At 47.6% G+C, this 23,761-nt stretch overlaps 2 protein-coding genes across 2 annotated transcripts in view; one reads left to right on the top strand and one right to left on the bottom strand.

Moving 5' to 3' along the window:
• wdr18 (WD repeat domain 18) overlaps positions 1-7,923 on the top strand; it is a gene marked incomplete at its 5' end in the record, with an annotated part of 57,408 nt that extends 49,485 nt beyond the window's left edge. Inside the window, 3 exons of the mRNA XM_079244525.1 lie at positions 6,211-6,374; positions 6,473-6,541; positions 7,049-7,923. Coding sequence (XP_079100651.1) covers positions 6,211-6,374; positions 6,473-6,541; positions 7,049-7,177 — 362 coding nt within the window. The 3' untranslated portion in view covers positions 7,178-7,923. The remainder of the gene's footprint in view (positions 1-6,210; positions 6,375-6,472; positions 6,542-7,048) is intronic.
• A 12,369-nt stretch (positions 7,924-20,292) lies between these two features.
• Positions 20,293-23,369, bottom strand: tmem259 (transmembrane protein 259). The gene is made up of 4 exons (XM_079244551.1): positions 23,278-23,369; positions 22,035-22,167; positions 21,813-21,912; positions 20,293-21,732 (listed from the first exon to the last, which is right to left on the bottom strand). Exons 1-4 carry the CDS (start codon positions 23,345-23,347, stop codon positions 21,094-21,096), a joined length of 942 nt encoding a protein of 313 aa, XP_079100677.1. The 5' UTR covers positions 23,348-23,369; the 3' UTR covers positions 20,293-21,093.
• Positions 23,370-23,761: the final 392 nt, after the last annotated feature.

Genomic DNA, 23,761 nt, shown 5'->3' with positions numbered 1-23,761 from the left:
GATGTCTCACGAAGACGTGGCGAAGACGTGACAAAAACGTCTCACGAAGACGTGGCGAAGACTTGGCAAAGACGTCTCATGAAGACGTGGCGAAGACGTGACAGACGTCTAACGAAGACATGACGAAGACGTGGCGAAGACTTGGCAAAGATGTCTCACGAAGACGTGGCGAAGACTTGGCAAAGACGTCCCACGAAGACGTGGCAAATACATGACGAAGATGTAGCAAAGACGTGGCAAAGACATCCCATGAAGACTTGGCGAAGACGTGGCAAAGACATCTCACAAAGACGTGGCAAAGACGTCCCACGAAGACGTGGCGAAGACATCTCACGAAGACGTGGCAAAGACATGACGAAGACGTGGCAAAGACGTCCCACGAAGACGTGGCGAAGACATCTCACGAAGACGTGGCGAAGACGTGACAAAGACATGGCGAAGACTTGGAAAGACGTCCCACGAAGACGTGGCGAAGACGTGACAGACGTCTCACAAAGACGTCCCACAAAGACGTGGCGAAGACGTCCCACGAAGACGTGGCGAAGACGTAACAAAGACGTGACGAAGACTTGGCAAAGACGTCCCATGAAGACTTGGCAAAGACGTCTAACGGAGACGTGGCGAAGACGTGACAAAGACTTGGCGAAGACTTGGCAAAGACGTCTCACAAAGACCTGGCAAAGACGTGGCGAAGACGTGACGAAGACTTGGCAAAGACGTCTCACGAAGACGTGACGAAGACGTGACAAAGACATCTCACGAAGACGTGACAAAGACGTCTCATGAAGACGTGGCGAAGACGTGACAAAGACGTCTCATGAAGACGTGGCAAAGACGTGACGAAGACTTGGCAAAGACGTCTCACTAAGACGTGACGAAGACGTCCCACTAAGACTTGGCGAAGACTTGACGAAGACGTGACGAAGACTTGGCAAAGACGTCCCATGAAGACGTGGCGAAGACTTGGCAAAGATGTCTCACGAAGACGTGGCGAAGACGTGACAAAAACGTCTCACGAAGACGTGGCGAAGACTTGGCAAAGACGTGACAGACGTCTAACGAAGACATGACGAAGACGTGGCGAAGACTTGGCAAAGATGTCTCACGAAGACGTGGCGAAGACTTGGCAAAGACGTTCCACGAAGACGTAGCGAAGACTTGGCAAAGACGTCTCATGAAGACGTGGCGAAGACGTGACAGACGTCTAACGAAGACATGACGAAGACGTGGCGAAGACTTGGCAAAGATGTCTCACGAAGACGTGGCGAAGACTTGGCAAAGACGTTCCACGAAGACGTAGCGAAGACGTGACAGACGTCTAACGAAGACATGACGAAGACGTAGCGAAGACTTGGCAAAGACGTCCCATGAAGACGTGGCGAAGACTTGGCAAAGATGTCTCACGAAGACGTGGCGAAGACGTGACAAAAACGTCTCACGAAGACGTGGCGAAGACTTGGCAAAGACGTCTCATGAAGACGTGGCGAAGACGTGACAGACGTCTAACGAAGACATGACGAAGACGTGGCGAAGACTTGGCAAAGATGTCTCACGAAGACGTGGCGAAGACTTGGCAAAGACGTCCCACGAAGACGTGGCAAATACATGACGAAGATGTAGCAAAGACGTGGCAAAGACATCCCATGAAGACTTGGCGAAGACGTGGCAAAGACATCTCACAAAGACGTGGCAAAGACGTCCCACGAAGACGTGGCGAAGACATCTCACGAAGACGTGGCAAAGACATGACGAAGACGTGGCAAAGACGTCCCACGAAGACGTGGCGAAGACATCTCACGAAGACGTGGCGAAGACGTGACAAAGACATGGCGAAGACTTGGAAAGACGTCCCACGAAGACGTGGCGAAGACGTGACAGACGTCTCACAAAGACGTCCCACAAAGACGTGGCGAAGACGTCCCACGAAGACGTGGCGAAGACGTAACAAAGACGTGACGAAGACTTGGCAAAGACGTCCCATGAAGACTTGGCAAAGACGTCTAACGGAGACGTGGCGAAGACGTGACAAAGACTTGGCGAAGACTTGGCAAAGACGTCTCACAAAGACCTGGCAAAGACGTGGCGAAGACGTGACGAAGACTTGGCAAAGACGTCTCACGAAGACGTGACGAAGACGTGACAAAGACATCTCACGAAGACGTGACAAAGACGTCTCATGAAGACGTGGCGAAGACGTGACAAAGACGTCTCATGAAGACGTGGCAAAGACGTGACGAAGACTTGGCAAAGACGTCTCACTAAGACGTGACGAAGACGTCCCACTAAGACTTGGCGAAGACTTGACGAAGACGTGACGAAGACTTGGCAAAGACGTCCCATGAAGACGTGGCGAAGACTTGGCAAAGATGTCTCACGAAGACGTGGCGAAGACGTGACAAAAACGTCTCACGAAGACGTGGCGAAGACTTGGCAAAGACGTGACAGACGTCTAACGAAGACATGACGAAGACGTGGCGAAGACTTGGCAAAGATGTCTCACGAAGACGTGGCGAAGACTTGGCAAAGACGTTCCACGAAGACGTAGCGAAGACTTGGCAAAGACGTCTCATGAAGACGTGGCGAAGACGTGACAGACGTCTAACGAAGACATGACGAAGACGTGGCGAAGACTTGGCAAAGATGTCTCACGAAGACGTGGCGAAGACTTGGCAAAGACGTTCCACGAAGACGTAGCGAAGACGTGACAGACGTCTAACGAAGACATGACGAAGACGTGGCGAAGACTTGGCAAAGATGTCTCACGAAGACGTGGCGAAGACTTGGCAAAGACGTTCCACGAAGACGTAGCGAAGACTTGGCAAAGACGTCCCATGAAGACTTGGCGAAGACTTGGCAAAGACATCTCACAAAGACGTGGCAAAGACGTGGCAAAGACGTCCCACGAAGACGTGGCGAAGACATCTCACGAAGACGTGGCGAAGACGTGACAGACATGGCGAAGACTTGGAAAGACGTCCCACGAAGACGTGGCGAAGACGTGACAAAGACGTCTCACAAAGACGTCCCACGAAGACGTGGCGAAGACGTAACAAAGACATGACGAAGACTTGGCAAAGACGTCCCATGAAGACTTGGCAAAGACGTCTAACGGAGACGTGGCGAAGACGTGACAAAGACTTGGCGAAGACTTGGCAAAGACGTCTCACAAAGACCTGGCGAAGACGTGACGAAGACTTAGCAAAGACGTCTCACGAAGACATGACGAAGACTTGGCAAAGACGTCTCACGAAGACGTGGCGAAGACGTGACAAAGACATCTCACGAAGACGTGACAAAGACGTCTCACAAAGACATGGCGAAGACGTCTCATGAAGACGTGGCAAAGACGTGACGAAGACTTGGCAAAGACGTCTCACGAAGACGTGGCAAAGACGTGACGAAGACATCTCACGAAGACGTGACAAAGACGTCTCATGAAGACGTGGCAAAGACGTGACAAAGACGTCTCATGAAGACGTGGCGAAGACGTGACAAAGACGTCTCATGAAGACGTGGCAAAGACGTGACGAAGACTTGGCAAAGACATCTCATGAAGACGTGGCAAAGACGTGACGAAGACTTGGCAAAGACGTCTCATAAAGACGTGACAAAGACGTCTCATGAAGACGTGGCGAAGACGTGACAAAGACGTCTCATGAAGACGTGGCAAAGACGTGACGAAGACTTGGCAAAGACGTCTCATGAAGACGTAACAAAGACATGACGAAGACTTGGCAAAGACGTCCCATGAAGACTTGGCAAAGACGTCTAACGGAGACGTGGCGAAGACGTGACAAAGACTTGGCGAAGACTTGGCAAAGACGTCTCACAAAGACCTGGCAAAGACGTGGCGAAGATGTGGCGAAGACTTGGCAAAGACGTCTCACGAAGACGTGGCGAAGACGTGACAAAGACGTCTCACGAAGACGTGGCGAAGACGTGACAGACATCTCACGAAGACGTGACAAAGACGTCTCATGAAGACATGACGAAGACTTGGCAAAGACGTCTCACGAAGACGTGGCGAAGACGTGACAAAGACATCTCACGAAGACGTGACAAAGACGTCTCACGAAGACGTGGCAAAGACGTCTCATGAAGACGTGGCAAAGACGTGACGAAGACTTGGCAAAGACGTCTCACGAAGACGTGGCAAAGACGTGACGAAGACATCTCACGAAGACGTGACAAAGACGTCTCATGAAGACGTGGCAAAGACGTGACGAAGACTTGGCAAAGACGTCTCATGAAGACGTGGCAAAGACGTGACAAAGACGTCTCATGAAGACGTGGCGAAGACGTGACAAAGACGTCTCATGAAGACGTGGCAAAGACGTGACGAAGACTTGGCAAAGACATCTCATGAAGACGTGGCAAAGACGTGACGAAGACTTGGCAAAGACGTCTCATAAAGACGTGACAAAGACGTCTCATGAAGACGTGGCGAAGACGTGACAAAGACGTCTCATGAAGACGTGGCAAAGACGTGACGAAGACTTGGCAAAGACGTCTCATGAAGACGTAACAAAGACATGACGAAGACTTGGCAAAGACGTCCCATGAAGACTTGGCAAAGACGTCTAACGGAGACGTGGTGAAGACGTGACAAAGACTTGGCGAAGACTTGGCAAAGACGTCTCACAAAGACCTGGCAAAGACGTGGCGAAGATGTGGCGAAGACTTGGCAAAGACGTCTCACGAAGACGTGACAAAGACGTCTCACGAAGACGTGGCGAAGACGTCTCACGAAGACATGACGAAGACTTGGCAAAGACGTCTCACGAAGACGTGGCGAAGACGTCACATGAAGACGTGGTGAAGACTTGGCAAAGACGTGGTGAAGACTTCGCAAAGACGTGACGAAGACTTGGCGAAGACGTGTGACGAAGACGTGACGAAGACGTGGCGAAGACGTCCCACGAAGTCGTGGCGAAGACGTGACGAAGACATGGCGAAGAGGTGACAAAGACCTGGCAAAGACGTGACAAAGACATGGGGAAGACGTGGCGAAGATGTGGCAAAGACGTCCCACGAAGACGTCCCACGAAGACTTGGCGAAGACGTGACAAAGACTTGGCAATGACGTCTCACTAAGACGTGACAATGACGTGACGGAGATGTGGTGAAGACGTCCCACGAAGACGTGGCAAAGACGTCTCACGAAGACTTGGCAAAGACGTCTCACGAAGACTTGGCAAAGACGTCTCACGAAGACGTGGTGAAGACTTGGCAAAGACGTCTCACGAAGACGTGGCGAAGACGTCCCACGTAGACGTGGCGAAGACGTGACAAAGACATGGCGAAGACGTGACAGACCTGGCAAAGACGTCTCACAAAGACGTGGCGAAGACATCCCACGAAGACGTGGCGAAGACGTGACAAAGACTTGGCGAAGACTTGGCAAAGACGTCTCACAAAGACCTGGCGAAGACGTGGCGAAGATGTGGCGAAGACTTGGCAAAGACGTCTCACGAAGACGTGGCGAAGACGTGACAAAGACGTCTCACGAAGACGTGGCGAAGACGTGACAGACATCTCACGAAGACGTGACAAAGACGTCTCATGAAGACAGGACGAAGACTTAGCAAAGACGTCTCACGAAGACAGGACAAAGACTTGGCAAAGACGTCTCACGAAGACGTGGCAAAGACGTCCCACAAAGACGTGGCGAAGATCTCCCACGAAGACATGACGAAGACGAGGCGAAGACGTAACAAAGACGTGACGAAGACTTGGCGAAGACGTCACATGAAGACGTGGTGAAGACTTGGCAAAGATGTGGTGAAGACTTCGCAAAGACGTGACGAAGACTTGGCGAAGACGTCCCATGAAGACTTGGCAAAGACGTGGCGAAGACGTAACAAAGAAGTGACGAAGACTTGGCAAAGACGTCTCACGAAGACGTGACGAAGACTTGGCAAAGACGTCTCACGAAGACGTGGCGAAGACGTGACAAAGACGTCTCACGAGGACAGGACGAAGACTTGGCAAAGACGTCCCACGAAGACGTGGCGAAGACGTGGCAAAGACGTCCCACGAAGACCGGACGAAGACTTGGCGAAGACGTGACGGAATAGTTTGGACCAAAGTGTAGATTCACCCAAATGATGTATTGATTGATCACCTCAACGTTATTGATCCATGTTTCAGAAGCACAAGTTCAGTAACATGGAACTCTTAGAAGTTACATCACTTCCTGTGTGTGTTCAGGGCCCGTGACCAACGCCGTCATCATGGTGGCGCCGTCTAACATGTTCCTGCCCGACAGTCGGCCCGCAGTTCCTCTGCCGCGCTTCAGCCGACACCTGAACGCCTCCGATGGCAGCAGTGGAGATGTGGCCGACGTGTGTGTTCGACCTGGACTCCACCTGCAGGTACAGAATCAGTCCTGTCTCTGATTGGCTGCTCAGACAGGTAACTCAAACCTGGTGATGATGTCATTCCTGAGTTGTTTGTGATGTTTTCTTTGCAGGTGGAGGAGGAAACTTACCTGCAGAAAGCTGACAGGCTGCACTCACTGATGACTGCTGTGACTGACAAGGTGAGAGGGGGCGGGGCTTAAGGTGGGACAGTTTACTTTGGTCGGAACAGGAAGTCAGGCTCTATTATGACCCAGTCCTGGTTCTGTTAGCGCCATCTGAGCTCCAGTTCTGTTGCCGCTACCGACGTCCACGCGCAGGTCCTACAACACGCTCCCGACGTCCACGCACGGTGATGCGGGTCCTACAACACGCTCAGATGATTCTGATGTTTCTAATGTCATGATTCTAATGTTGCTAATGTTATTATTGTAATGTTTCTGATATGATGCTAATGTTATGATTGCGATGTCGCTAATGATATGATTCTGATGTTGCTAATGTTACGATTCTGTTATGATGCTAATGTTATGATTCTGTTATTATTCTGATGTTGCTAATGTTATGATTTCAATGTTATGATGCTAATGTTTCTAATGTTATGATTATGTTTCTAATGTTATGATGCTAATGTTGCTAATGTTATTATTTTAATGTTTCTAATGTTATGATTCTGATGTTTGTTGCAGTCGCAGTTTGGTGATGGTGAAAACACGAAGGTTCGGATTGCAGAACTAGAAGAGGAAGTTCAGACACTGAGGAAAGTCAATAAAGATTTGTACGAGTTTTCCACTCAGTTGCTCACCAAACCCACATAAACACACAGTTGTGTTGTTTTTCTGAATAAACTTTGCTTTTGGAGAAATTCCTGTAACTTTTTTCTACAAAGCTTTAAGGTAAAGCAAAGTTGCCGGAAGGGTGGAGGAATAGATGATTATCAACAAGGTCAAGAAAAAAAGACATTGGCAGGTTTAACGGAAATTAAATATTTGAAGCAACAATCGCAGTTCCATTGATAACTAAAACGATGTCACGGTGAGGAAGAACCTTTTCAGGCCGCTCCGTGGGGTTAGATGGGGAGATGTGCTCCACCAGTCCATCACTTTTACCGTCGGCTTCTATTGGAAGGTGGGTGCCTTGGAGGCGAGTCTGGGGTCGTTATGTGGGAATACTGGCCAGTTTCTGAGGGTCCTGCTCTGCTTCAGTACGTCACGATATCATGAACCCTACAATGAACTGTAGTTTAACAGTGCTGGAAGCTCTCATGCAGCCCCAGACCATGACGCTACCGCCACCGTGCTTCAGTCTCAGCATGACCCTGTCTGTGCTCCTCACCTGGACTGCAGGTAAAAATAAAAATAAAAAAAAGTCCAGCCTCATTGGTGTGAATTGGTGAAAGAGGCTCCAGCTCCAAGATCAGACCTGAAAAACCAGTTCAAGACCAACAACAGAATGTCTGAGCCGGATCATGACACCTGCTTTTGGACCAGCTGATTTCTGATCAGACAGAATATTTCCTACCCCTTTTCTGTCTCTTACATATGAGTTAATTATACCATCTATACATGCCTATGAACATACATGATACATAGTTAAATATGTACATATGATATGTAGTTATAAATATACATGACATGTGGTTAAATACATGTTACATAGTTAACATTCATATGATACATGGTTATATGAATTGATTATACTTGTCAACATAATACATGGTAACATACATAAAATTATACATGGATACACATGATACATGTTTATCAATATGCTTGTGGGTTAGGTTAGGTGGTCTTGATCGCTGCACTCAGTACCGACCCACCTCCCAGTTTTAATTACATTTAGTCATAACACAAAAACACTGAGGTTTGTAACGTGGAATGTGCGTAGAGCTGGTACAAGGAAAAAGAGGTAAAATAATGTTTAAGCAGCTGCAGGAGCTACATTGTCTTATTACAGGAAACTCATTTATCAAACTCAACAATAGATCTTCTTTTAACAACACAATTCCTGCATGTTTACTCAGCCTGTTCCAACTCCAGGCAAAGTCATTACTCTTAATAAAAGTCTAAACTTTAACACTGACAGTACAGTTACAGATCCAGAATGCAGATTCATGATAATTATATTATCGATACAAAATTAAGGTATGTGTAGTAAATGGACCAAATGTGGATGACCCTTCCTCCTTTCACTCTGTCTTCACTTTACTTCAAGGTCATTCAAATCATCCATTAATCGTTTGGGGGGGGGTTGGTATAAACACAATAGCTGACCAAGCACACGTTAAGGTACCACAGGAAAGTATCGAGCTTGGCAATCATCAGAAACTGTGAAACAGTCCATGAAGGATTTTGGTCTTTGCGATGCTTGGCGCTCTCACCTTCCCACACTAAGAGAATACACCTTCTTCTCTTCAGTTCACCTTTCCTATTCTAGATTAGATTATTTCTTAACGAGCGGCTCGCTGATGAGACATGAAACTTCTGGAAACTGGAGATTTATTGCGTCATTACTTAAAGATCCTGAGTTCATTGATTATTTTAAAAGAGAATGGGCTTTATGTGTAGAAAACAGCCATTTCTCTGAAACCTCAGCGTGTGTTCTGTGGGAAGCAGGAAAGGCAGTAATGAGACGGGAAATAATTTCTTTTTCTTCTCACAAGAAAAACAAGGAAACTTCAATAATCTCAGAGTTAGAATTCAGAATTAAATCACTAGAAGATGCTTACCTTATCTCCCAGGAAGAACACACATTGGGCAAAATAAGGAAAGCTAAACTTGAGCTTAATGAAATAATGGATTAAAAAACAATTCTTGATGCAAAGACTTCGCTTGGAGAACTTTGAACATGGCAACAAATCTGGAAGGTTCCTGGCAAACGAATTAAAAACACAAAAAGGAGGAAACAACAATCTTGTCTAAAAAAGATCTAGATGGAAATATCATCCATGATCCTGACAAGATAAACAATACCTTCATGAGGTTGTGTTTTCTGTGTCCTTAGTTCTGCTTTCCTCTTATATTTTGTAGTTTTTTCTTGTTTTGCCTTGTTCTATGTTCATTAGTTCACCTGGGATCATTTTGTTCATTTGTGACACCTGTGTGTGGCTTTGGCTCTGTGTATTTATACCCCTCACTTGTGGTTTTACTGGTCCATTGAGTTGTGTTTGAGCTTGAGTTTAGTCCTCTGCCTGTGTAGTTAATAAAACGACAATTCTGGAACCTACTCAGCTTCTGCCTCATCTCTGCATTTGTGTCCACACCTCTACTTTATATTTATATTATACAAATACTTTTAAAGAATTTTACAAACCATTATATAAATCATAAGTAAACCCAACAGATGAGAATATTGAACAATTTCTCAGTAACATTAATTTTCCAAAGTTTAAACATGAAAATAAAATATCTTTAGATTCACCTATTTCAGTCAGTGAGCACATGCAGCACATGCCAAATAATAAAGCATCAGGTCCAGATGGTTACCCAGCTGATTTCTATAAAGAATTCTGGACCACACTGGCTCCAACTTTACAACATGGTTTCAGAAATAAAAGAGAATCAAAAAATACACTCCAATATAAACTTGGCTAATATTACAGTACTATTAAAAGTAGGAAAAGACCCTGCACTTCCATCCAGTTACCATCCTATTTCATGAATAAATAAATATCTCAAAATAATCAGCAATCACTTCACTTCCTGCTCTCGGAGAGGACGGATGCTTTTTCTCTCCCTCCCGTTCCCACTCTGACCTGTTGCTTCTGTAATGTGGGTGTGTCGGACGAGACGAAGATCACTGGTGCTGCTCACCTGGGGGGGGGGCAGAGGAGAGAAATGAGAGACTGAGAAGAGCGACGGGGGACTGGACGACAGTGTGGCTGTCTGTCGGCGTTTGACAAGCATTGTCCGAGCTCAGCGGCTGCGTACGCGGCGGCACTCTGGTGGGGGGGTGCTGTTCGCAGCGAAGACAGCTGACTAGGGGAGCTGCGTTCCTGCGATTAGGAGGGGAGGCTGGATGCCTCCTTTAGGTAGTTAGGGTCCGGGGATTAGTAAGTGCCTGGCCGGTGCATCTCCGAGCTCCTTCGTCTGTTTCGACAACTGAATCCACGCAAAGACATCAAACACAGAGCGGATCAGCACTGCCAGTTCGCCCTTCGTGGCAGGAGCCGCAACACCGTTGGGTCCAGCAGACTTTAATCCTTCCGCCCCACGGGAGGGTCTTGTCGTCAGACCGGGGCAGGATAAGTCACCATTTTCTATTCTTATAACTTTTTTTGTATTTGTTTATAACTTTTATTAACAGTTTTTATATCTTTTATAAGTCTGGGAGCTGTCATTTAAGGCGGTCAGTCAGACGAGTAACACGTCATATGTGGGCGTGACCTACGTGGTGTTGCAGTGGTCCTTAAAGGGGTGGTGTTGGTGAATCCCCCTAGTGTGCTGTGTGGTGTTGCTGTGCAGCTGTTCTTGTGTGCCTCTTTGGGTGTTAATAGCTCCTTTTGGTTTGCAGTGTTTGCACGCAGAACGTGGTGTAGTGCTCTGCCTACTGACTCCTTTATTTCATCTGCAGGTCCCAGACATTTTTACCGGATCAACATTTTTCTAATAAAGTTTGTTGTGTATACTTATAAACTGTTGTGGTGGGTACTCTCTTGCCTCTGACACTGGACCAGACCGGATTAACAAAGGTGGTGGCAGCGTGATAAACAGAAATCGTATTACACTTCTTTGTCTTGTCATCTATCTATCTGAGGCTCTTTCTCCATTCCCTTCCAAATTTAAATCATGTATCTGGTCAGCTGGTCTCTCAGTGCAACTCATCAAATCTTTTTTTCCCCAAAGAATGGGCAAAGGGGATCCTGCTGGTCCCGACAGAATGCATGCTGATGGATAGGTGATGAAGGTCATGTGCCTGCTGCTTCTTTCTGTGGAGGATTTCTACACAATTGGATTTATGATAACTGGGTTTCTGCTGTTTGGTGTGTGCGGTTTCCTGGTGTCTCACAGATTCTGGAATTCTGGGATGGACTACGCCGAGCAACTAGCAGAATATATATCTTGTACTACCTAAAAGAAACTTAATAAAGGAGTAACATATTAAAACTACACTATACGCATAATTCCACCACATTCCCCCCTTTTGATCCTGAAAGGAACATACACATACACAAATAACCTCATATGATAACAGGAGTTATTAAAAGTGTCACCCCGATATTGGCTGGGATGAGGATACTGTAAAAGGGGCTCAGAAGTTAAACGTGCACACCAGAGTAGCCTTAGTCAGGTCTAATTTCAACACACAAGACCACCTGCGAGAATTCTCACTATCCATGTAGGAGGAAGGAGACCAGTCAGTCCCAGTTTAGGAAAAAATGGTCCCCCAAGTAGACGCAGAAGTGGAATCATAAAAACACCACTGGTAACCGGTCCACCGATCACCATGCCATCCAAAGAACCAGAGCACACACATGGCGCAGGTATCGTAATGACAGAGTAGGCCGCACAGGGGCTCCTTAGAGCGCTAGCTGGGGAATAGAAGAGGGTGCGTCTACCTGTTAGAACCCTTCTGGGCACTCAGCGACCGCGGGGCAGAGAAGGAACTGTAGTGAGTGGCAGAGCGGTTAACAGGGGGTGAAGCAGATTGATTAAAGAAGACAATAGGAAACACAATCATGATAGCTAAAATAACCAAGCAACACATTGAACTCTTTATTGATCAGACATGAACCCTAAATGGATGCCAGGGTCGATCTCTCTCTATGATGCCGGGTGGGCGGAGCTTGCGTTGGAGCTTGGCACGCTACTGTTGCAGGTGTACGCTAATGTCACTCCACTCTGAGATTGCTTGAGAACGGCGGCTGGTCTTCAGGTGTGAGAGTAGACTGTCTCACTACCCACGCTACCACAGGGATTATTCTGCCCTCTGTCGGGTGGTGCGTTATTCTGCTGCGTCAGGATCAGCAGCAAGCCGGGGAGCCACGGTCAGTGCAGGAACCTCCCTGCAGCAATGATATGGTAGTTGGATACTACGGGCAGCCAAGTAGTACGGTCATCTGTCTGGGTCGCCAGAAGAATCTGAAATGGGTGGTCCCATTGACGTTTGAAGCTTCTCATCAGTACAAAGTCTCCAGGCTGAAGTAAACGGAGCTGCTTAGACGCTGGTTCAGGAAGGTCTGCAGCAACCTGAGAGCAAATGCCTGAAAAGGTTCACATGAGATCAGCACAGTATGTTAAAACATTACTATCACACAGGGCCGTGTCTGGAGGGGGAGCCTCGGAGGGGCCCATGCCCATTCGGGTGGACCTGCAAAAAGAATTTACGGGGGGACCAATTTGGTCCTCCCCTTTTACGCATGCGCATGGACAACAGCACGAGAGGAAGTGCTTTGGTCCAAGGAAGGCCTGAGAGAGACCAAGGAGGAAATCTCTCCATCTGTGGGCCGTGAGAGAAAAGAGGAAGTGAGAGGCTGTAAAAGGAGGGTGGGTCAGAGACGCAGCCTTCATCTGCAGGAGAGTCACCTGTAGAGACAGGGTCAGAAGAGTTAGTGCACGTGTGCATACAGCAACCTGTCAAGGGAGCAAAATGGCAGAAAGAAGGGAGTCAATAAGGCGACGGTGACGAACTGGGTCACCATCACATGTCAGGAAACCACGGTGTTTCCACAGCGCTCCAAAACCCACACCTGGGTCTGGGTTCTGAGAACGGAGCCATCAAGTCAGGGTCAACTAGAGGTCGGTCAGAGAGGTCAGGTCTGGGGGTGCAGAGGATGGCCAGTCCAGGTACACAGTCATGGAGCGTGTCATCGACAGGAGCGGGGAGTAGAGAGGCTGGATGTAGGACTGTGTGTCGATTGACAGTCAAATCGGGAATAAAACATCCAACACTGATGTTAAAGATGATTTCATCCACTACAACAAGACTCACACACACACACACACACACACACACACACACACACACACACACACACACACGTGCACGTGCACACACTCACCCACACACACAGCAACACCTCCTTCCTGAGAACGTTGTTTTTTCACTGTTACACACACTTCTCCACTGGACTTAACACAAATGTGTGTATCAGAAAAGGCCAAGGCTAACGGTCTAACATAACTAGCTTAACCTTGGAAAGATCAGTATTATCCCAGATGATTGGCCTCATGTTTACGGCATTTTGAAAACTTACAGGGTTTTAATGATTTGTTGAGCATGTTGAGCCAGAGAACGGGCTGTCTACTGGCAGCCTTCACAAGAGTTGCTTCCCCTCGTCAAATAAAAGCACTTGATGTGAAAGTAATAGGACTAACTTAGTCAGATCAGGACTAACACACCGGGCTGTCAGCAAATAAAAACATGGAGGATTCCAACCCTCCCTAATATTTTTCTTCAATTGGTCATATTGCACCTGAGTGGCGTACACCGAAGCCAGGAAATTACCACCTTATTTATTGTCATACAGTTAATGCAGCCTTATGTTGTCTGGGCTGAAAATTAGAAACGTACACAAGCCGGGAATACTCAGCGATCATCTGTGTGCTGTCTTTAAACAGGTTTGCCACCGTAACGGCCTGCCTGGTGCATGTTTTGTCAGAGACACTGAAGATAAATGTTTTGTGATAAGGCACAGCTAGAGATGTAGAGCATGCCAGAAGTTGTTTTGTCTGTAAGAACTGATGTTTTGCTTCACAGCAGCAGAGCAGAGAAAATACTGAGACCTTGTTCAGTTGCAAAAGTCTGCAGGACTGCAGAACTTTGTATGCATGTTCAAAGTGTAGTATGAAGCTAAGCAGAAATAATGAAAATGTTTGATCTCTGGCCTAATTGTGTGGCCTGGTCATGTGGATACAAGGCCAGGAATATATGTAGGTGTGTATAATCATTCAGCTCGGACCACTCGGTCTGCTCAGGAATCAGATCCACTACAGTCACCCCCCCCCCCCCCCCCCCCCCCCCACCCCCCCCCAATCAACATACAAGCAGAAATTCATGCCAGGAAGTGCCCAACACATGTCTATTAAAGATTCCTGGTTGATAAATCAGGTTCATATGTGTAATAAAGAGAGACATGTAAAGGATCAGAGAGGGGGAAAAAGGTTCCAGGAAGCAGATCCAGGTTTTCCACAGAGAACTGAGTGAACACAACAGTCTTTCTGACAGAATCAGGGTGCAGCTTATTCCAGAAAACATCATCTGACTCTGTAGTCGGGGTGGGACTCGTGCTGCCTGCCGGCCACATTCATTAGTCTTTTACTTCCAGAAAATCCCACAGTCAGTCTGAGGACAAGGAGGATCCATCACCCCCAGAGGTCAAAGGTGAAAACCAAGCCCACATGTCCCCCATAAAATCCATTTCCACACTGTTCACAGTCACAACCAGCAGGGCTCTGCCAGACCCTCTGGTTCTGGGATCCCCGGGCTCCATCAGCAGTGGCTGGGTCCCCACAGTCACATCTGCATATCAGGTCCTGCTCCAGGACTGTCTAAATAATTCCACAACCTGGTGTCTTCAGTAATTTTGGCTGAAAGACCCTGAGTTTGTGGAGTTTATTGGTACACAAACTGATAATTTTTTTAAAATAACACAACAGAAACCTTGGCTGTTACATGGTTTAAAGCCTTTCTGAAAGACCAGATGATAAATTTTACAAGCTCCAAAAACAAATCTTGGAGAGCGGAATTGGAACAACTGAAGAAGTAGAAGCTTGTCCCCTTCAAAATGCGTCCCAAAAATCATTCAAAGCTTATTAAACTCAGGGCAAAATATAATGTGTTTTCTGCTGATAGGGCAACAAAAAGCTTGCTGAAACTCAAACAACCCTACTATGAGCAAAGGGTTGGGACAAGTAAGCTCTTAGCATGGCCTATTAGGATATCTAAAGCTGAAAGAGCAATTAATACAGTTCTGTTAGATGACAATGGGGAGACTAATGATACTAAGGAAATTAATAATGCATTTTTAAGCTTCTATAAAAAATTATATGACTGACTTTTCAAATTCGACATTTCAAAAACAAAAACACTTTTTGGATTCAATTAATATTACACCTTTTGAACAAGAAATTTTGGCCAATCCAGATCTCAATTTAACGACCGCAGAATATTCGCATCTATTGGTGTAATGAAGGGGGGAAAGGCCCCTGGGCCCGATGGGATCCCCATTGAAATTTACAAAAATTTCCATGATAAACTCATTCAAACATTACTGGATACGTATAACTGTCCCTGAAATATCAATCTCAGGCAGGGGAGGAGTGCTGTCCAGTAGACCTGGGTCTAGGCTGGCCTCGTTGGGTGCTGCTGGCCCTAGGGGTTGCTGGCTTGGCTGTGTCTGTGGGATGGTAGAAGGGACCTTGATCGGGGCCTTCCTGGTCTCTGCTCCCCCAGGGGCATCTCACACGGACATGTTGGGAAGGAAAGATGAGGACATGCAGGAGCAAATGGATGAAGTTGCAAATGGAATGTAAGAGTGTGGGGTTGGGTGGGTGGGGGTATGTTGGTGGTAGGGGGTATGTTGGGGGGGAGTATATTGGGGGGGTATGTGGGTGGGGGGGTATGTTGGTGGTAGGGGGTATGTGGGGGGTATGTTGGTGGTAGGGGGCGTGACAGGGTGGTTGTGGGTATGATGGAGTGTGCTGATGTATAAGGAGTGTAAATGCGGATGGAGGGGCCCCAGTGGGCCCTTGCCAGTCCAGGCCCACTGGGGCCTGTTCCCCTCGACCGTGGGAGACACTGATGTTAAAGCTGTTTTTATCTACTGCAACACGACCCATGCACACTCCCAGCAGCTCCTCCTTAGTGGTTTTGGGAAATTCGGGACGTTTTCCAGTCTGACAAACACCGCTGGATTTAATGTAAATGTGTGGAACAGAACAAGACTAACGGTTTAGCATCACTAGATTAACCTTGGCAGTGTCAGTGCCGTCAGGAATGATCTGCTTCATGTTCATGTCGTTCTGAAGACATCCAGGGTTTAAATGACTAGTTTACCTGCTTCAGGTGACACAGAGACCGTGTGTCCACTGGCAGCCAAGAGTCGCTTCTTCTCTTTAAATAAAAAATCATCTGATGTGGAGTCATGGTTTGACACAACCTTGCATTTCCTGGAGAAAACACTGAATTATTTCTTTTGGCAAAGGTGACTTTCAGCCAGGCAGTTCACTTTAGAAGATCTCTCTTTGGGACTTTTACGCTTGGGGGACAGAGCGTTGTACATGATGCTTGTTGGAATGCCAAGAGTCCTCAAAGCATTTATTATGAGAATGGACCTGGAGGAGGCCTTGGCAGAGGAGGAGTGGTCTGAAGCGCAGCTTAGTGGTCCAGGCAGAGGATTTTATACTCGGCACGAGAGGAAATAAGTTCTTCTACAAACAAAAAACAAGCTTGACCAGATTGGGTAAATATGGAATACCTAAATTTTCTGAAGCAAAATTATGTAGATGTAGAGGGTTGCATGGGTGAGAAATCTGACTTTTTGTGTCTTGTTTTCTTTATTATACAACCTGTTGTTCTGATGAAGGTGGTGATGTGCTTTCTTCACTGTGGTATGGTGCTTTTGTTGCATACGATTGACTTTCAGATGCAACAGATTTAGCTTTTCTACATGTCTTGTATTTGTTTTCTCTAAAAATCTAAATTTAACCAAAAACACGTTTAAAAAAACAAAAACAAAAAAACTGTTTTGAGTCCCAGCTCCTTTTTCTGGTCCCCAGAAATCTTCTATAAAATCTGTGAAACTAATTTGTTGACCGGTGGTTGAAACCCTGAAACCCGTGTCCTGTTGTAGCTGCTGCACCGTCTCAGATCTCTGTGGACGTCCGAAGAGCCAGGAAACACAGAGTTTCCTCCTCAGGACAATTCTACTTGCTCCTGTAGTCAATTTTGTTCATTGGAATGAAGATGTCGACCCAACTTGCAATGCCCGCCCCCAGCTGCTGACACACACAACATGAAACCTGTTCTCCACTCTGGCCCAGCAAAGACTTGGTGCCAGGATAGAACTGGTTGTGAGATTCAGGAGCCGGTTTTTAAGACAGTTCAGAGGCAAAGAACCAGCACTAAGTCTGGCTCCGAACCAGCCTGGTTGAAAAGCCCTATGGGTGGGTGACTGGGTGGGGGAAAGGAGGAGATGGGTGTGGGGGGGGGGTTCCTAGGGAGTACCACTGGCACACTCCAGAAACGGTGTTTCGGCTTTGAGCTGAGCTACATGGTTTATATTTAGATTCTTCATCTCTGGTGCTCCTGACAGTTGTTGACTTTAACTTCTGGACACCCGAAACAACTCCTGCAGGAAGTGATTATATCTCTCGGCTGGTCTGGGAACGCCTCAGGAACCCCCCCGAGGCTGGAGAGACGGAAGTCTGGGTTTCCCTGCTTAGACTGCTGCCACCGCGACTCCACCCCGATAAGCAGCAGAAGATGGACGGATTTATTACTTCCAGACTGGATTACTGCAATTCCTTATTTATGGGTTGTTCCAAATATGCCCTGAAAAGTCTCCATCTGATCCAAAATGCTGCAGCGAGGGTTCTGATGAGGACTAGCAGGAGAGATCACATTTCACCAGTTTTAGCCTCTCTACACTGGCTCCCTGTTAAATCCAGGAGAAAGTTTAAAATTCTTCTCCTGACATATAGAGCTCTCCATGACCAAGCTCCATTGTACATAAAAGATCTTATAGTTCCATATATTCCAAATAGAGCACTTGGCTCTCAGACTGCAGGTTTACTGGTGGTTCCCAGAGTCTCAAAGAGTCCTATGGGAGGAAGGGCCTTTAGCCATCAGGCTCCTCTCTTATGGAACCAGCTCCCACTGTGGGTTCAGGAGGCAGACTCCTTCCACACCTTTAAGATGGAGCTGAAAACCTTCCTTTTCCATGATTCTTATAGTTAGGATATGAGCATCTCCTGAGTTGGAGTCTGCATGTACGGGACCCAACTGTCCAGGTTCTGCTCATTGCTCTTATAGTTATGGGTAGTCTAGCCATCCATTACTTATGTAGCAATGGGGATGTTACCTGATGCACTGAGAAGTACCTCGCTCCATTTCTCTAATATATCAATGTATAAATATATGCCAATATTGCCGTCTCTAAATTATTTCTCCTTTTTTCCGCAGGTCTTCCTAAATAAGTGCAGTTGTACATGTTGATCTGTCTTTCCTGTCCTCTCCACCCCAACCAGTCGAGGCAGATGGCTGCCCTCCCTGAGCCGGGTTCTGCCGGAGGTTTTCTTCCTGTTAAAGGGGAGATTTTTCCTTCCCACTGTCGCCTCATGCAGCTCAGGATGGAGGATTGGATCCAAGTCATGACTCGATGCAATCAGTTGGTTTCTATTATAGGATATGTATGAATTGACTCGAAATGATGTGGATGTAAAGTGTCCTGGGACAACATTGTTGTGAAGTGGCGCTGTACAAATAAAGTTGAACTGAATTGAATTGAATGTAAAGATGGATGGATGAATGGATGTAATGATGGATGTAAAGATGGATGGATGGATGGATGGATGTAATGATTGATGGATGGAAGGATGGATGGATGGATGGATGTAATGATGGATGGAAGGATGGATGGATGGAAGTATGGACGGATGGATGGATGTATGTATGGATGGATGGATGGATGTAATGATTGATGGATGGAAGGATGGATGGATGGATGGATGTAATGATGGATGGAAGGATGGATGGATGGAAGTATGGACGGATGGATGGATGTATGTATGGATGGATGGATGGATGTAATGATTGATGGATGGAAGGATGGATGGATGGATGGATGGATGTAATGATGGATGTAAAGGTGGATGGAAGGATGGAAGGGTGCATGGATGGATATAATGGATGGATGTAATGATGGATGGATGGAAGGATGGATAGAATGATGGATGGATGGAATGATGGAAAGATGGATGGATGTAATGGTGGATGGATGAAAGGATGGATGGGTGTAATGATGGATGTAAAGGTGGATGGATGGAAGGAATGATGATGGAGGGAAGGATGGATGGATGGATGGATGGATGTAATGATGGATGGAATGATGGATGGACGTAATGGTGGATGGATGGAGGGATGGATGGATGGAATGGTGGATGCAAAGATGGATGGATGGATGTAATGATGGATGGATGGAAGGATGTAATGATGGATGGATGTAAGGATGTAATGATGGATGGATGGATGTAATGATGGATGGATGGATGTAATGATGGATGGATGGATGGATGGAATGAAGGATGGATGTAATGATGGATGGATGGAAGGATGGATGTAATGATGGATGTAATGATGGATGGATGGATGGATGTAATGATGGATGGATGGAATGAAGGATGGATGTAATGATGGATGGATGTAATGATGGATGGATGGATGGAATGATGGATGGATGGAATGAAGGATGGATGTAATGATGGATGGATGGAATGATGGATGATGGAATGAAGGATGGATGTAATGATGGATGGATGAATGGATGTAATGCTGGATGGATGGAATGATGGATGATGGAATGAAGGATGGATGTAATGATGGATGGATGGATGTAATGATGGATGGATGGATGGAATGATGGATGGATGGAATGAAGGATGGATGTAATGATGGATGGACAGAAGGATGGATGGAAGGAAACTACAAAAGGAATAAGGAAAAGATGATAGACAGGAATCTCTATCCTGTACTCTATGAACTTGACTATTTCCTACTGGTGCGTAAGAAGTTCTTTATAAAGTTTAGTTTGAAGTGGCCGCCACTGATTGGACGACATTGATGCTTGGAGCAGTGAGTGAAACTCTTCTTCTATGTTTTCCCTCCATCACCAGCGTGATGAACTTGGCCGCAGCTGTGTAGGACGTGCACTCTTCTAGAAATCCGGATGTTTCCATGGCGATGACGAGGCTTCAGAAAAAGGAAACATGGCTGGTGTGCACAATGTTTACTGACACTTAAATACAATTAGATGATTTTCAGATCAACCAATCAGAGGCAATCATACAGCCCTGAGGCCAAGAAAAAATGTCAGGCCCCTCCCCCTCTCCCAACAGCCACTCAGGCCACACCCCTGATAATCTGTCAAAGTGGTGGAAACCCCAGATCCCTATGGTAATTAATCGATCAGTTGATTGACAAGTGGTCTGAGACCCACCCCATGAAGTCTGCTGACTTACTGATGACATCACGATCTTACATGGAAACTGATTGGTCAGATTTTACAATCAATTGGTCTCAAAAACTCGTCTCAGGAGGTGGGGCCTGAGCGGTGACAGAACCAATCACTTTACTCTGCTGAGGATTATTGATAAGGCATCAGTTCTGACAAGTCTCTCAGAATCAAAGCCTATCACCGATCAATCACTGATCAATAAGGACTCGGTGGAGTTTTTTGTCCAACTGGAGTGATCACTTCCACAAATCACCGACCAGTAAATTTAGTTATTGATTAGTCCATTTATTCTTTCATCTGATGAATGAGTCACATTTCTCTGATCAATCGATCAATTAATTGATCTGAATTGATCACATTTGGACGCTTGATGTGAATATTTCTGATTCAGAACTGGACCGGACTGGTCCAGAACCAACTAACCCGGTCCAGTCAATCAGCAAAAGGTGAACTTGGATGTTTGGTGACTGGTTATTAAAGCTGATTATTAATCAATCAGCCTGATCAGCTGACTGAGGCATGAGTCATTCAGGTGTGATGATGTCATCAGCTGAACTCTCAGGACGGGTTCTGATCCGAGTTCTGCTTCTGTTCAGGTGCTCTGCAGTCAGAGTCTGTACCTGGACTCCGGAAGGGGGGACAGTCTGTGTGAGGGGGGGCTGTGTCAGCCTCCCGGAGCCCCGCCTCCCGGAGCCCCGCCTCCCGGAGCTCCGCCTCCTCCAGAGCTCCTGCTGAAACGTCATCAGGTGCTCCTGATGATCCCATCCAAAACTCCGCCACCACACTGATCTCTTCTCCGGCTGACCCCTGACCTCCAGCTGATGCTGCTCCCGCCCCCCCCGCCCCCCCTCCCCCAGAGTCGACGGAGGAGCTCAGGGCCTCTGTGAGGATGGCAGCTGTCTGCGCAACCCAGTTCAGTTCGGACCGAACCTCCCCAGAACCTCTTGCTGCAGCGGGAGGTGGGGAGGAGGGGTCGGGCTGCGGTCCTGGGGGGCTGGATCCGACGGACCCGGGGGGGGGCGGGTTGGCAGGTGCTGGACCTGCAGCAGCTGTGTGATTGTTGTTGAGGTTGTCCTGCAGAGCCGTCTGGTTCTGGTTCTCACCCCCCTGCTGGTTCTGGAGCAGCATCTCCTGGATCCGGATCTGCTGCAGGATGGCAGGAAGCTCGTAGTGATGGAAAAAGTAGATCATGGAGTGCTGCAGAGAAGAAGAACATGTTTGAACCAAAGGCGGTGCCTGTGAGGGGCGGGGCCTGTGAGGATGAGGACGGGGCTCACCTGGATGAAGAGCCAGGAGGTGACCAGGGCGAGGCTGCTGTACTGCCCGTTGAAGCGGTAGTGGTAGGCGTAGAAGGCGAAGTGGTACAGGTAGAAGAACCTGTCCAACACAACCAATCAGTCGTGGGACCGAACAGGCCACGCCCACAATGCAATAGGCCTTTCCATGGCAACAATTTAACACGAGGAGGTAATTGGATGGACCAATCAGAGGAGACTCACCTGAGCCAATGGCGTTTGCTGGTGTTGGTGTGGCAGCAGATGGCGTCGTACTGGTCAGCCAACCAGACGATGAGGATGATGTAGAACGCCGTCGTCGTGTCGTTGAAGAACTCCGACATGATGGCCTCCATGCCTGGACACAGGAAGTGACATCAGCACGCCGTGGGAGAAGCGAGACCTCAGAAGCAGAAATGGGACCAGGACCAGGACCGGGACCGGGACCAGGACCGGGACCAGGACCAAGACCAGGACTGGGACTAGACCCAGGACCGGGACCAGGATTGGGACTAGAACCAGGACCAGGACCAGGACTAGAACCAGGACCGGGACCAGGACCAGGACTGGGACTAGAACCAGGACCGGGACCAGGATTGGGACTAGAACCAGGACCAGGACCAGGACTAGAACCAGGACCGGGACCAGGACTAGGACTAGAACCAGGACTGGAACCGGGACCAGGACCAGGACCGGGACCAGGACTAGAGCCAGGACCAGGACTAGAACCAGGACCGGGACCAGGACCGGGACCAGGACCAGAACCAGGACCAGGACCGGGACTAGAACCAGGACCAGGACCAGGACCAGAACCATGACCGGGACCAGGACCAGAACCAGGACCAGAACCGGAACCGGGACCAGGACTAGAACCAGGACCGGGACAAGGATCAGGACTAGAACCAGGACCAGGAGTAGAACCAGAACCGGGACCGGGACCAGGACTAGAACCAGGACCGAGACCGGGACCAGGACTAGAACCGGGACCAGGACCGGAACCAGGACCAGGACCGGGACGGGCACTATAACCAGGACCGGGACCAGGACCAGGACTAGAACCAGGACCAGGAGTAGAACCAGAACCGGGACCGGGACTAGAACCAGGACCGGGACAAGGATCAGGACTAGAACCAGGACCAGGAGTAGAACCAGAACCGGGACCGGGACCAGGACTAGAACCAGGACCGAGACCGGGACCAGGACTAGAACCGGGACCAGGACCGGAACCAGGACCAGGACCGGGACGGGCACTATAACCAGGACCGGGACCAGGACCAGGACTAGAACCAGGACCGGGACCAGGACCAGGACTAGAACCAGGACCAGGACTGGGACTAGAACCAGGACCGGGACCAGGACCAGGACTAGAACCAGGACCAGGACTGGGACTAGAACCAGGACCGGGACCAGGACCAGGACTAGAACCAGGACCGGGACCAGGACCAGACCAGTCTGGAACAGCACGTACCGACGAGGGCCAGGATGACGGTGAGCAGAGGGGCTGCTGGGAAGGCAATGGTCATGTTCATCTCCAACATCTGCAGAAGGTCCACTGGAGAAGAACCAGAACCAGTCAGAACCAGAACCAGATCTAAAACAAAGTTTATACTTGGCTCTAATCATACATTAAGGAACAAGGACTGCACAGTTCATGGGATTCTGATTGAGATAAAAATACAAACATTTTTACACGTGGCATTAAAATACACAAACCCTGCTGGTTAAATATGAAATAAGCACCATTATTGCACAAAAAGCATATTGAAGGAGTGCTAATATATATACATATATACATATGTATATATATACATATGTATATATATATACATATACATATATATATATACATATGTATATATATACACATATATATATATATGTATATATATATATATATATATATATACATATGTATATTTATATACATATGTATATATATATACATATATATA

This window comes from Telmatherina bonti (genome assembly GCF_933228915.1).
Source record: "Telmatherina bonti genome assembly, chromosome: 8".
Lineage (NCBI taxonomy): Eukaryota > Metazoa > Chordata > Actinopteri > Atheriniformes > Telmatherinidae > Telmatherina > Telmatherina bonti.
Note: the sequence above shows the minus strand (reverse complement) of the source record. Positions and strands in the feature narration are given on the sequence as shown.